The following is a 15,537-nucleotide window of genomic DNA, read 5'->3' as shown; positions in this document are numbered from 1 at the left end:
AAGTATTTAGTGGCCCAAAGTGTGAACTACTCCGGAGATGTTACTCTTAATGTTCTTTAATTGAGAACGTTGAAACAGCTGTTTGGTCGTCGAAGCCTATGTTTATGTTGCAGTTAACCTATCAACTCTCTGTTAGGCACTTCGACTGGCTAAGGTTATGCCTGGTTTTTATAAGACCACTTCGCTAAACGGCCTTTTGATTCTCTAAAATTACACAATCTAGAGAATTTTGCACGCTCCCTCTAATACTTTGGAGACTCAAAATTTCCCTAAATATTATAGAAGGGTTCAAATGTATCAAGTATAATAATTAAATAGAATTTTTTCTTAAAAATAACAAGCCAAAAGTGATTTACAGTTAACACACGAGTGACACGACATACCTTAGTCCAAGTGATTTACAGTCTAACGTTAAACGGGTTCTTTTGATAATTACGGAGTATTCTTTTATAAATTCGGGTCATAATCTCCTTATGATTTGGATCTGTCTTACTAGTTTAATTCAAAATTGAAACAAAACACGTCAGTGTCACAGGTCTTCGAGGGCCAAAAACAGGCCGATAATACTTGGCAAAGGCTTTGTCGGAATGATGTAGGAGTTTCTCACAAAACTTGGCTTATGAGCATTTATAGTTCACATACAATTGTCCCATATTCCGGGCTACTCTTCTTTACATTAGTTACGGAAACATCAAGTTTCAGCTTAAATGTACAGAACCATGGGGGAAAAGTCGTCGTTTTTGGTCGTACACCTCTGAAACCAAAGATAAAATGCCACACCAAAGTCCACATTTTCATGGCCAAGGAATACTATTAACATCATAGTCGGAGCAAAATGCACCCAAGACCATGAGACTAACCATAGTATGTGCTAAGTTTGGGGTCACTTCCAATATATACAACCCATCATTGCAACGGAAAATGTGGATTATTATCGCTTACCCACGAATGGGAGTAATTCAAAGGACTTTCGCCATAGGGAGAGAAACCTCCATTTGGATCGTAAACTCGTCCGGGTGATACAAATCTTGGCAAGTTTCTTTGAGTGTCGAATCTCCCAGCGGCATTCCCAATAGGCATAGGTAAGCCTGATGCTAGTGGGTGATGCGGAAATGGAGTATGATGAAACTGGAGCCATCCATGTGGGTGTGGGCTGCTTCCACCGGGATGTTGATGGTTGACCATGGGGGTCATTGTGTTCATCATTCCGAGGCTTGACCTACCAACATAAGATCGACATAAATAAGCTACTCTCAATTCGTTTCGATTATAATGGCATAAGATTTAAGAAAACATTGAATCCATCGAGGTATAATAATAATCTCCTACTTGTGTAGTGTGGATGAGTAGTTGCAACCTAATGACATATTTTCTCCGTCCCAATCATTTCTTTACGTTTGCTTTTGGTGAAAAGACCAAGAAAAGGAGAGTTGTATGCTTTAAGAAATACAAAAAGTGAAAAAGCAACATGCACATGAGAAGAAAAGATAACTTTTAAAACCAAAAACGGACACGTAAAGAAATGACCAAGACACCCCACCACCTAAAGAAATGACCGGGACAAAGGAAGTATTGTTGAGCTTGTCTATGCAAAATTCAGTGAAATTTCACCAAATTGAAATTTAGTGAAATCTTGCGGCACCAAAATGGAAATTATCTATTACATTAAAATTGGTCTTTCAAAATCCAACTGAAAGATATCAAAGAAACATACCAAAAAGAAAATAAGGTAGCTACTGAAGAAACATCGCAGTGAATTGAGTTTCCTATCAAAAACCTTCAAAATTGCTTACCCATGCCTAGCACTAAAGCAATGTTTTGTCTCCATGAAAAATAAAAATGTTTTAACATACCGAATAAACCACATTCTAAATATTTCTTCATTCGAAAATGTCTAGAAACGAAAAACATACTTAATTCTTTGAAAAAAGACATGGGACCGGACAAAGAAAACTACAAAAGAAGCAGAGAGAGAGAGCAGCTTAAGCTGAGCAAGAAAATTGAATTCCTTGGCTATTCCTTGGCTAGTGGGGAAGTAATCACAATCAAAAACCAAAACTAGAAGAAATTACACAGATTAGGCCCTTTTCTTTTGGACCGGATAGGATTTGATCTGAACTTAACTTAACTTATAGGATCTGAAGTGCACTGAACTTATAGGATCTGAAGTGAACTTAAATTAAGTGACTTTAAGTCCAAAAGAACAGGGCCTTAAGCCCTTAGTTTACTGATAAAAAATTTTCCTTAAGACTATGACGTCAACTGATAGTTACTCCACCCTTCAGCCTATCACTTGAAGATATAAACTGACCAATTCTCAAATTTCGGCAGATTATCAAGTGCTTTATATTAGGCACTTTGAAAGATCAAGCATCATTAGTATGCCCTAGGATGTTGAGCATTTTTGGCTTAATTGAACTCATGAACCGCCCTTTTACATTACCCCTTAATCTGACTTGGGTATGAGTGTCGCACACGAGTACATATCCACGTGTGCGACTCAGTATGATTACAATTTTTAGCACATGGACCTGTCCTAAAATGAGGATACGAGTGTCGGGAGTTATCTTTTCCTTTTCTACCTTATCTTTTTCTCTCATTGTGTTGGTTATGGATTATAATGGAATAAATCAAAATGGCTCACTAAAGTGGCTGCGCTTCTTTCTTTTGTGAAGTAGCGGTCCTTCAATGCAGTTCTCGACGCAATTTTCATCTTGAGTCATTCGGAAACAACCTCTTTACGCTAACACATGGGTAAGGCTGCGTACATCCGACCCCCCATTACCCTGCAATTTGAAAATTGCAGGAGCCATTGAGGCACTGGGGTAATGTTGTTGTTGTTGTTAGGTGTGCAACTGGTCAGTGACCATCTCAAAGGATGATTTATGTCAGTGAACCCCAAATCATTTTGGGATTAAGACATTGTTGTTGTTGTAACATATCGAAATAGAACCAGAAACGGATAATCAGAATTTAAAGCCAATAGAGTGATAGACAATACTCACAATACCACACAATACCATAGGCATAATGTACGGTTAATTTCTTTTATTTTGTATTCAAATTTTCTCATTGGACGACAAGAGGGAGACATGGCATGCAGAAGCAAAAGCTGCTAAAAATAACTAGCAAGGCAATCTATACTTGTGTAGTTGTGTAATACTTACTCTGGCGATGGATGAACCTGTGAAAATCCTCGAAAAGGACAAATATGAACTCTATAGGGCTGCAAAAACGAGAAAGGGTTAAATTAGAGGGACACCATCATTTCGAGAACTAATTTTAACAGAGTGCATAAATTTCCATAAGTTACTTCATCTAGAACACAAAGCATGCACCACCTAAAAGCAGGCAAACTTTCAGGAATCAAGAAGTTTTAAAAGTTAGATATCTATTAAATGCATGAAAAATTGAATAGTTAAAACATAATACTACAATCAAAAGACCTCAAAAGCATTAACAACCAGTGTGTTATAGGAAATGTCTCATACGGAGTATTATCTTAGCGCGAGACAATCTCTTAGAAGACTTACTCTTAGAAAAAGTCCAAGTAAGAAACCTACTAGCAATATACATAGAAAATTAGGATGTCTTGCTTGAAAGCTACTTGACAAACAAGAAAAGAAAATGATAAATTATGTGAAAAATTACTAGACTCCTAACCATAAATTAAGTAAGATCTTAGCCTAATCAAATACCCCCTATGCAAACATAAATGAAGAGATATTCCCAATATTATAAATTTATCGAGTATCACAATAGGAGTCTCTCTATATCTAGCTAATCATAATAATGTGCCCATAAGGTTCGGTTTGGCCTTTTATGCCTGGATAACAAGGGAGCAACATTACCCTAGCCCCTAGTGTTTGAAAAGACATAATAGTCGTCAGTTTAGACTATCATTTAGATTTATTTCATAATAGTCGAAAATGAAAAAATACCGACTTTCTGGCTCCATTGGAAATGGGAATATGATGTTTTATCCTCGAAAAGTAAAATATGTTCTTATATGAGCTGATAAAAGAGCAAGAGATTAGACAGTCTGCTTGCCTGCTCTCGACACTTCATCTCGACAATCACATGAGCCACCTAGACTGGATTAAATTGTTATGATGGAGAAAAAAAAGTTGATATCCTAAACATATGATCTCATCCACAGTCACCAACTTCACACAAGTAGCTACATAATCTTCTGCTAACAAGAAGACTGTGAAGTCCTACAATAGTCGGGGTCCCCCAAATAGAACGTTCAGATAATACCGAACAATTTTCATCTATATATTTGCCGTGTACTTGTGTGGTAGATACTCCTGCAAAAAAGTTCGACTTGCAAATAGCTTAAAACAAAAGGGTCAATCTTCTGTTGTGGGCTCCAATCTTCCACAATTTCTCCATCATCAAAACTATTGGAGATCTCCTCGCTTAAAAGGTCCAGTAATGATTAATCAAGACGTTCTCCCTCTGTCTCCTCATCAAAACAAAGTGTTGGAACATGACACAGCCGTTTTACTAATATCGTCCAATTTTCTATCTTGGTTTGTCCTAAAAGTATCCCTATTTGTTACTCCATCCTTCTCAGTGAATTCTAAGTACCTTTTATAGAGTAAACGACAAAACAAATAGGGGGTATTTGGTAAACGGCGGATTGGTAAGTGTAGCATATTAAGGGCTTTTGGCATCTTTGACTAACCAATATGCTAATATGGGTGTTTGGTAAACAACATACTCCGTATTAAACAAGTACGGAGTAGTAGATTTGATTTCTACTATTTTTCAATATGCTGCTTCCCCGGCATATTGAATGAGTAGAATAGGATTTTTTTTGTGTTTTTTTCTAAAACCTTTTTACCCTTGAAAAAGTTAACAATATTTAATCAATAATTTGTTCCTGTCCTTATCTGTCATTTGACAAAGGACGGAAACAATCTGTTAATCTTAATGGCTGATTACCAAACACCTTTAACAAATTCTGCTAATTGTATATGGTAATCAGATCTGTCAATACTTATGCTAATTATAACCCGCTTTCATAACCTGCTTCTGCCAATATTAATCCAATGTTTACCAAACAGGGCCACTATATTATGTCTATTTTTATTTCCTATCACAACAACTCTCAACAGAACTAAAGGCAAGTATGTGTAACAACTACCATCAACAACCAAACCAGTAATCACATCTGTATTTGATTGCAGAAACTGTCCGAGCTCATAAAAATAACTTGGAGTATAGGGTTCTTGTGGCAATTTACCCGCTGTCCTAAAGGGTATGGTTTCCGACATGTTACTGCTCTCAACAAAATCTTCATTGAAGATGGAAACAAATAGGTTAAGCAAATAGAATACCTCAGCAAAACACATACGGGGAGAAGAATCAATAGTTACCATTTCAGTAAAACCGAAGTAAAAGGGATAATTATCAACGCCTGCATCGTCCATGCTTAACTCCAGAGATGAATTAGTAGAACCATTTGCATATAACCATTGACCTTTCTCAATTTTCCGGCAATTTGGGCATTGCATTGTTCCCTTCATGTTGAAGGCAGAACCAATGCAGTCTGCACAGATATTGACAAAGAACAAGAGTCAGAAATTATGCAATTCAATTAAGATTGTTGAATCATGCAATTGTTTGAAATAGTAGGCATACGAACTCTTAAGCAAACAAATATTACTTCACAGTTGAAACGTGAATAATGTTCGCAGTTTATGCAATTTCAATCTATTTTCTGCATGATTTAGCTATGCATGCAAGATTGCAAGATACTCCGTAGCAGCATATAATCAAAAACATAAGCATGCAGTCAGGAACTGAAAACATAGGAAGTAAATTCAGACAGAACTTATTCTTTTTTTTTAGTCACACAAACCTGGCATAACTACATTCCTAAGATCAAATATTCCTTGCAAACTTAGTGAACTTACGATAACTAAACAGTCCGACAAATTTCTCATGTACATATCACAATTCACAACCCAATGGTCATTGCTTTAAGGCTTAGCAAAGTTGATTCATGTCAAGAATAAAACTATGACATGGCGACATTTATTCTATGTGATATTCGATACTTGTAACTCATCAGACAGAAATCCTAAGCTCTAAAAGCTTCTCATGATATAATGTAACAGACATAACATCAACACACCTGAAACAAGTCCTTGCTTCAGTGTGGAAGATGATGCTTACACATGCAACACATTATTACAAACCAACTTTCAACAGCATTTGAAATAAATCATTCAATTAAGCAATGCTATACAGAAACTAGTCTCTTGTAAGACGGTTTTACATTAATATTGTGTAAAACAGCTCCAACCACCAAAAAAATCATGATCCATATTAGTCGAAAAGCAATTATCAAACTAACTTGGTTTACAATGTACTCCTGTAAGCCTGTAAGGCCGCCTTACACAAGAATTTGCGATAAAATAAAGTTCCAAACTTATTGACCCAAACCACCACCAAAATCAAACACACTACAACAATCAATTCTCAAACTTCAAACATTTTCAATATCACTAATTCATCATCCTCACCACCTACCAAAAAAACAATCATCCACAGAAACAAGCAAAATTGGAAAATCAAATGAAAACAAACAAAAATGGAGCAAAAAAAAAAATTACCCAAATGAAATTCATGTCCGCATTGCAATTTAGCCCTTGATCTTTCCCCATCATAAATCACCAAATCAAGACATATAGAACATGGTACACCTGATTCTGGTTCAACATTCAAATCAATCTCTTTATTTTCACTTTCTTCAATCATCCTCTCCATTATTCCAACAACTTTTTCCTTAAAATTCTTAATTTCCCCCAAAAAAAAGCACCCAACTTTCTTCTTCCACACTCAAAAAACAGCAAATTTAACACAAACCCAGAAAAACCCAACTCTTAAAAACCATAAAAAATCTTGTGGATCAAAAAATCTGGGTTAAATACCCAGAAATATGATCACACACAGCAATCAAAATTATACCCTTTTTTTATTATCTTAATTTTGATTGATTTCTCTCTTTATTATTATTATTATTCTTAGCTCTTTGAAATTGGGAATTATGTATATGAAATTAGAAATTGTTGCATTAATTTTAATGCGTTTCTTGTGGGTAATGTATGTAATTTGTATGAATTACACCTGTAGTGTTACGTGGTGCGTACATTCCGTGGTGTTGTCTCCCCAAATTGTTAATTGTTGTAGTTATTGTATAGTAGAACTAGAGAGACTAGAGTGGATGTATGTATGTAATTTGTAAAGAAGGATCACATGATAGACAGATAAGTTGGAAAGCTAACTAATGTTTGATGTTTGATGTGTTTTTGGTTGCAATTTGGTATAACTAACTAAGTGTTTGGCTTTAGGTTGGATTTAATAATTTTATAACTTTTGTTAATGACCATCCATCGTGTACGATTCGGCGAGATATTTTTATGTTTCTGTTTTCTGTATATAAATAATGATAAATGTATTTGGATTTAGGTCTTGGTCTTTTCGGTTGAAAAGAGTTGAACAGTATTGAGCTAAACTGAATGGCGCTGAACTGAGAGTTGACAAAACTGAAATAGGAGTTATAAAGAGATGAGCTGAACTGAACTGAATGAAACTGAGCTCAACTGAATTGAAATTAAGTTCAAAAGAACAAGACTTAGTCGATGATTAAATTTTCGAGTTTTAGTGACTACCGAGTGAGTAGTACTTCCTCCATTCTAATATGATGTACCCTGTAAACCATAAAAATTGAACCTGCCGTAACTCTCTTGATTTCATCTCTAAGGATTTAGGGTTTTGATATGGCTACGAGGGTCTTATCGACTTAATCTCGTAGGGAGAAAAGATGGGGTCTTTTTGTGACTTATTCCATCCTACCTACAATTTGGTAGTAGGAAGACGGGGTCGTTTGAGACTTAATCCATCTATGCTCTCCTCTTAAACCCTAAACACAAGAGCTGCATTTATAGTCTAGTAGCTTGGAGGGCAAGACAGCATATTCTAGAATATTCTAAGATATTATCACAATATTTTCTGATAATTATCTCTAAAATACAAAAGATATTATAAAATAAATAGATACCAAAATATAAAATTTCGGTGTCTACAAATGCCCCCTCGAGACTGGTTGTAGAGACTTTGATGTCGGTTGCAACTTTGTCTCGAATCTGCTACTGAATTTGACCCTTGAGAATGGAGATGAAGAGCGAAAATCGTCCCACCGAGCGTGCCAATTTGTAAACCATAAAAATTGAACCTGCAATAATAAATAAAGAGGAACAAAAATAATACGGAGAACAAGAATTTTATTATTGAAAGATTAAGGGTTACAATTTCCGTAACTCTCTTGATTCCATCTCTAAGGATTTAGGGTTTTGATAGGGCTACGAGGGTCTTATCGACTTAATCTCGTAGGGAGAAAAGATGGGGTCTTTTTGTGACTTATTCCATCCTACCTACAATTTGGTAGTAGGAAGACGGGGTCGTTTGAGACTTAATCCATCTATGCTCTCCTCTTAAACCCTAAACACAAGAGCTGTATTTATAGTCTAGTAGCTTGGAGGGCAAGACAACATATTCTAGAATATTCTAAGATATTATCACAATATTTTCTGATAATTATCTCTAAAATACAAAATATATTATAAAATAAATAGATACCAAAATATAAAATTTCGGTGTCTACATACCCATTTTATTAAAATATTACACTCATATATTCAATAAATGGGTACATCATATAAGAACGGAGGAAGTAGTATTTAACCTCTTAGTTAATAAGAAAGGCGGAATTCATTTTTTTTTCAAGCGAATATTCTAACAAAACTATTGATGAAGTTCCACTTTTAAATGGGATGTGCGTAGTGTTTTGTAAACGAGTTAAAGATAAAATTCAACCTTTACATGTCATATTTAACTGGTTAACAAAAAAAAAATACATTTACTTTGTCATGGTGCGTGCATTTAAGGGAATAATAATACTGCGACTGCAAATTATAAGAGTGTTTCCACCGCCAACCTAAACAAATCTTAAACTAGAAAGTAGAAACAATGTATATCTATATAGGCTTCATGCGGGGTACGGAATACTTAGGATCATAGCATCAATTTTATACACTCCATATTGTTTCACCTACACATTATCATCCATCACTAAAAAAATATGAATAGTAGATCGTTTTGAAATAACACCTAAACCGTTGAGAGAAAATGAAAAGGGGAGGAAATAGAGAGGATACACTTGACATCATGAGGTGCAACAGATTAAAGAAAACAAACATTTCATTTACCGATTCAACATCAAGCCATTTAAGATTACACAGATTCTCATTTGTGAAGCGTCGCAAGCTTGCGACGTCTCACAACTGGTTTAAATAATGATAAAAAATAAAGGTTGTTGTAAGATGTCACAAGTGCTTTTTCATTACAAGCAAGAATAGCGGTTATGATTATAAGGACTATTTTTTCGTTACAAGCAAGAATAGCGGGATTACAAAATAAGGCCAAATGTTTTGATGGTTCTTACTGCCTAACTGTCCTCACAAGTCAGAAACTTTGGGTATCTTTGTCTTAAATTTGCATAATACAAAATTCAATAAAATACAGATATTATCAAAGCACTAAACAGCTGTAAAGATCATAAGTAGCCAAAACAGTAGGCATTATTTTCAGAAACTATGTAATGAATTTGATATATTTCAAAAAATATGAGACTCGAATCCTTAGGAAGAGTTAAGGCCTAGGACACGAGGGTTTCTTCTCGAGGTGGCGGAGGTATTTTGTCGAGCAATGCTCACTTTTCCGGCCTTCAAAAACCTGGAGTACCATCTTTGGGAGAGCCTGGGATGTCTGGTCAATTTCGGGTCATTGAAATCAATATAGTATAGGCCAAAGGTAAATTTGGTCCTGAACATCAACTCGTACATGTCTAAGAACGACCAAACGAAGTATCCTTGCGTATTTGACCCGTTTCTGCAAATAATTTTAGAACATGGTTTCGATCGAATGCGAATGCGAATGAAAGGTTAACGATAATACTAATACACCTAACATGGTATATATAAATTGAAGTGTAGGTCTAGGAACTTTACCTTACTGCATCAAGCACAGCTCCAATGTGACCTTGCAAATATTCTACACGCGATTGGTCGTTTAGTAATGTATCGTAGTCAGTACTGTGATCACTGAGTTGGCCTGACAAATTGTTCCATTCACAACAGCAATTATTCAGTAGGTACAATTATTAGCAACTGATTTACATCCTACGTATATCTTGTATAGCTATAGTCAAAGTTTGTTTTATCTTCTCCTTATTATTAGACTCATACTAGGAATCTAATCCCTTAGATATAGGTAACTAACATCCTGCTTAGCTATATATACATATGTACCTTTCATCTTGTAACTCATCACATTAATAATATAACTTACATGGTATCAGGAGAAAGGTTCGATCTCCATACCCAACCCTAAAATACAACAAAAAAAAAAAAAAAAATTCCAACACAACTCGTGTCCCTTTGCCTCCCTTCGCAATGTCGACACACACCATTCCTAACAATTCTGAGCCTACCAAACCGCTCATCCTCGTCAATGTTCATGCCGTCACAAAATTTGATGGATCCAACTATCAACAAAGGGCGCATTCGGTTTGAGGCGCTACTACAAGGTTATGATCTCGTCCTCCTTCATTGATGGCGCCCTCCTCCACCAAAATTTCTGGAGGAAAAAGATAAACAACCCGTTCCAAATCCTGCGTACAATACTTGGTTCCTGAAGATCGACTCTATTCGGTCTCGTGGCAAGCACACTCACCCCTTCCATCACCCAATTCTCAACCGATTGGCCACCACCAAGGATGCGTGGGATGCCCTTGCGTCATCCTACGCTCGTCCGTCTCGTGGTCACATCAAACAACTCCGTCACAAACTCAAACACACCACCAAAGGCACCTCCTCCATCACTGAATACCTAAACAAAATCAAAGCTACTGTTGATGACCTCGCTCTTCTTGGTACTATTCTCTCCCAAGAAGACGTTACCGACCACATCATTGACGGCTTGCCCTCATCGTATCAATCCGTCATTGATGCGGTCAATGCCCGAGACACCCCGATTACCTTCTCGGAATTTCACGAGAAGTTAATCCGCCACGAACTCACAATCCAGCAAACCGAATCATCCCAAACCACCACCTTCACCCCCATGGCCCAACCAATAAGTTTGATTTTTTATCGGATCATAAAAACCTACTTTCTGCAGATCTCTTCCCTCTCTTCGGGACCGAACATCAATTGCAACGATTCGATAGACGGCTCATTGGGATAGATTTAACCCCCCTTGGAAACGTATAGGAAGTTTTCTCCTCGTACGGCTCGAGAAAAAATGATACAATAACAACATTACCACCATTGCCTCAATGGCTTACACGCAACCTTACCCTTGTGCTAGCAACAGAAAGAGGCTGTTTCCGACTAACCCAAGATGAAAAGCAATTATTCAGTAGGTTGCAGTGAATAAATTCATATTGTATTAGAGTAAAGAGACACCAAGAGATCGACGAACCATTTTCATGGATATAGATACGAGGATTGCCATATGCTTGCTTGAAATGCTCCAGTACTCCTTGGAGTCCCCATGGTGTATTGATAAATGGATTCTAGACGAACCAAGTCGAAGAAAAGTAAGTTAGATAAAAGAATTTAATTAAGAATTAAAAACCAGTTGATAATTGAGAAACTGAAACAAAAGTCCTCACCCCACTAAATGGATCACTGCCTTCTAAATCTGTGACAAGTTCAAATGTAAGCAGTTTTACACAAAAATGCGTAATAAATGCACATGTCCGTCTCTTATCATAATGTCGAGAACCCACAGGGGTAAGACTACTTACATCAGACTCCCTTATCCTGTCTCAGGCGGGAGTCATTGATGCATTAGGGTAATGTTGTTGTCATTATCTCCGAAACAGTCTCTGTGTGTTAAATTACATGGGAGTAAGGTTGCGTACAACAGATCTCCTCACGGCCTCACCCTTCCACGAGTGGGAGTCACTGAGGCATTGAAGTAATTTGATGATGTTGTTTTCATCATCGTCTCAGAAAATATGAGTTGTGAAAAATCTGAGAGACATACATGACCATGATGTTGCCTGGTCAGCCAGATAATCTCTGGCTTCCTTGTTGAGCTTTTCAGAATTGTCTTTAACCCTAATGACGGCGTAGTAGTTTAGTCCAATAAAATCGAATGATTCTTTCAGCAACTCGGTTTCCTTTTGAGTGAACCCGGGAAGTTTGGAGCCAGCATTTTTCTTCATTATTGCAGGGTAGTCTCCATACATCAGGGGTTCCATGAACCTGAAACCAAATGAAATGCATTTACCTTGTAGTACGGAAAAACCAGGTCGCCCCAACTGGTAGTCGAACCCGGGACCTCTCAACTCCTGCATTTCTGCAAGTTTCAAGGTTTAACCCGGCTACCACTGGACAAACACTACTTGGTTGTCAACTAATTTTGAAACTCACCAGCCTATAAAGAAATCATAGGAGCGTTGCGCAGCAGTAACATCCTCTGTGGTATTCGAGAAAGGAATAAAACCAAACGCGTACAAACTGAATCCTAGAAATCCATGTTGTCTTCCCTGAATAGTAATATTACAAAAGTTCGCATATTAGAATTTGTGTTATAGGGAATAAATAGTTGACGGAGTTCATAATCTTACAAACGGAGTACCTTATAGTTATCTTTGTACAGCCTTGCAGCTGATGCATGAGCAAGCAACAAATGGTGAGCTGCAAGGTACGGCTCTAACATTGAGTTTCCTTTCGTACAATTAATTCCAAAAGGGAAAGAGCATCTAGAAGGGGGTGAATTTCCGACATCATAACCACCAAAAATGAATATATTCGCCTCATTGATCGTTGTCCAATGTAAAACCCGATCACCAAATTCTCTAAAGCAAACATCAGCGTATGCCACAAAATCTTCTCTGCATTCATAGATCAATGTCTGTCAGCAACTCTTCACTCACGGCATGAAATATGTTACTAGCCGCAGTATTATTATAACAAAATCCTTTAAATCATCGAGTAAACAAGACAACGGGAGGAACATACATAATCCTTGGACTAACAAATCCCCCGTATTCATCTTCAAGTACCTGAGGTGTATCTGAATGAATCAATGTAACATGTGGCTGGATTCCTGTACATTAAAATTGACCAAGAAAGAAAATATCATTCTAAAACGAAATCTCGAGCAGTATATGTAAGAATGATACAGTGAACTTTTTATTACCTTTGGTTATGAGTGCATTGATGAGGTTATTGTAATATTCCAAACCCTTTGGATTAACAGGTCCTCTGCCATCTGAAGATAAATAGAAAATACTTAGACTAAAAGATACTGTAGCGTAATTTATACTCCGTATAAGTATTCTAAAGACGAGTGTATATGATTGTTCATACTCGGTATCAGTCTTGACCAGGATATGGAGAACCGATAAGCATCCAATCCTGTTTCGGCCATCAGTTCTACATCTTCCTATCATATGATAAACAATGTATGAGTATAACTTTTTACTATGAGCTTTGTATAAGATCGACTCACATGTGAAACCAAAGTAAAACATTACATACTATTGCTAAAACAATTATAGGGTTAAATGGTTATGAGTAATGAACCTAAGTATAACATATAAATATACTCCCTCTGTCCCGGTCATTTGTTTACCTAACCTGAGTATAACATATAAAAAATACAGAGTAGTCACCTTGTATTTGTGATACTGGTCAGATGTTACATCTCCATTTCCCGGCTTAGGATCTGAAAACCAACAAAGAGTATCAAAAGGAGAAAATTAATAAGAATAAATATAATAGTTGGTCCTCAACTATCACCTTACTGGTTTCTTCTATTCGTTAACGCGTTCTTTGGTTTTTCGTTACTCTTTCACCAGAAAACATGAGCAATCAGTACAAGAAAGCACTAGTAGGTTACAACCAACATGTTTCTCGTCTGCTAAAAAACATGGAACGCTCATATCTACATCTGATTCCGGTATTCAAACAAACTAATTAGCTAAGCAATAGGTCTTGTTATAGACGGGTGGGGCGAACAGACGGGTAAAGACCTCTAATAAAATGGGTAGGGGGGACAAGGTGGGGCACCCCCATGTGCTTTTCACTTTATGGCAAATGGGTATTTTGTGAGGGGAAATGGTATCCGTCTATACGTATAGACGGATAGTGCCCGTCTATAATGAGAATTTGTGTTAGCCAAGCCATAAAAATTCAGGTTATTCAGACCATGTACAGATTTCTCAATCATTCAGCGATACCGTGTACAGATTTCTCAATCTTGGTGCGACTCATCAATCATTCAGTATGCTCTCAATCTTGGTCCCACTCATCTAATTGCCAGCGATACCGTGTACAGATTTCTCAATCTTTCAGAAAATTAGAGAAAGCGCGCAGGATGAGTATTGATGCATAAAGGAAATGTGACTAACTCGAGTGAGCAAAAGTATCAAAAATACTCGGTGTCCTTCCATCCTCGAAAGCCGCTCCCTCCACCTTCATCACACGTAAAACGACTTCAGAAACTAGAACAAATTATCAAGTTGCCATATTTAGAGCGTCTCCACCAACTATAATAGTACGAGTCCTTTCATGAAGTTACCCAAAAATAACACCACATATGTTAGACCCATATCGGACCAATTTTCTAATGCGTCACAGGACCCCTATAAAGATAACGTCTATATATAACGATAATATAGAGAATATTCCAGTCTTCCTAACTAACTTAATTAGGAAGACTGGAATATTCTCTATAGATAACGTTTTAAGCTTACAATATAGTCAATAAACCAAGTAACATGTAAGAAAAGGTCATAAGCTTAAAACGATTTCAAATGATTTACGCGATAAAAAAAAAAAGTCAAGGACAAGAAGGAGATGAGAGTACCTGATAAGCAGAGGTAGAAGCACCAAAAATGAAATGAGAAGGAAAGTCGCGTCGTTCAAACGTAACGGTATCGGCACCGTAAACGTTGTTTGATAACAATGATACCACAGCAAACCATAATACTACTTTGAGGAATACCATGTCTTCCCTTACTACTTTCTTCTTCACTCACTCACTCACTCTCCCTCCTTCTCTTCCTTATATAAAGTGGATAAACCAATTAAATAACTGGGACGGAGAGAATACTTCATGGAAGTAAAGATATTAACGAAATGAAATGAGTTTTGACAAACGTATACAAAAAAAAAAAAAAAAAAAAAATGATAAAAATTGACTAAGACAGAACGAGTAGTTCATACCTCACATTTTCTCAAAAACTGGTCACATTTGGCCCGTCGCAAATGTGAAGAGTGTTTGTGACGGAATAGTACCCGTCACAAGGGAGAATTTGCGTTTCTACACGCACCTTCTTCTTTTTTTTTTTCTTTTTTTTTTATTACTTTTTTTTTGCTTCTAATCTTTACTATTGATGATTGTACCCTCTAGAAAAGGCACTTGAAAGATAATTTGATTATCTTC

At 36.7% G+C, this 15,537-nt stretch overlaps 2 protein-coding genes across 2 annotated transcripts; both read right to left on the bottom strand.

Moving 5' to 3' along the window:
* Positions 1-598: 598 nt before the first annotated feature.
* LOC141591801 (uncharacterized) lies at positions 599-7,344 on the bottom strand. The gene is made up of 4 exons (XM_074412275.1): positions 6,627-7,344; positions 5,385-5,557; positions 3,168-3,226; positions 599-1,219 (listed from the first exon to the last, which is right to left on the bottom strand). The coding sequence occupies exons 1-4, from the start codon at positions 6,778-6,780 to the stop codon at positions 907-909; spliced, it is 699 nt and encodes a 232-aa protein (XP_074268376.1). The 5' UTR covers positions 6,781-7,344; the 3' UTR covers positions 599-906.
* A 2,294-nt stretch (positions 7,345-9,638) lies between these two features.
* On the bottom strand, positions 9,639-15,321 carry LOC141591799 (cyanidin 3-O-glucoside 5-O-glucosyltransferase (acyl-glucose)-like). Its single transcript, XM_074412274.1, has 13 exons — positions 14,959-15,321; positions 14,501-14,564; positions 13,763-13,815; positions 13,458-13,533; positions 13,288-13,359; positions 13,107-13,194; positions 12,724-12,979; positions 12,516-12,631; positions 12,127-12,347; positions 11,750-11,778; positions 11,557-11,650; positions 10,083-10,185; positions 9,639-9,963 (listed from the first exon to the last, which is right to left on the bottom strand). The coding sequence occupies exons 1-13, from the start codon at positions 15,097-15,099 to the stop codon at positions 9,714-9,716; spliced, it is 1,563 nt and encodes a 520-aa protein (XP_074268375.1). The 5' UTR covers positions 15,100-15,321; the 3' UTR covers positions 9,639-9,713.
* Between the last annotated feature and the right edge of the window lie 216 nt (positions 15,322-15,537).

Source organism: Silene latifolia, chromosome 7, assembly GCF_048544455.1.
Source record: "Silene latifolia isolate original U9 population chromosome 7, ASM4854445v1, whole genome shotgun sequence".
NCBI lineage: Eukaryota > Viridiplantae > Streptophyta > Magnoliopsida > Caryophyllales > Caryophyllaceae > Silene > Silene latifolia.
Note: the sequence above shows the minus strand (reverse complement) of the source record. Positions and strands in the feature narration are given on the sequence as shown.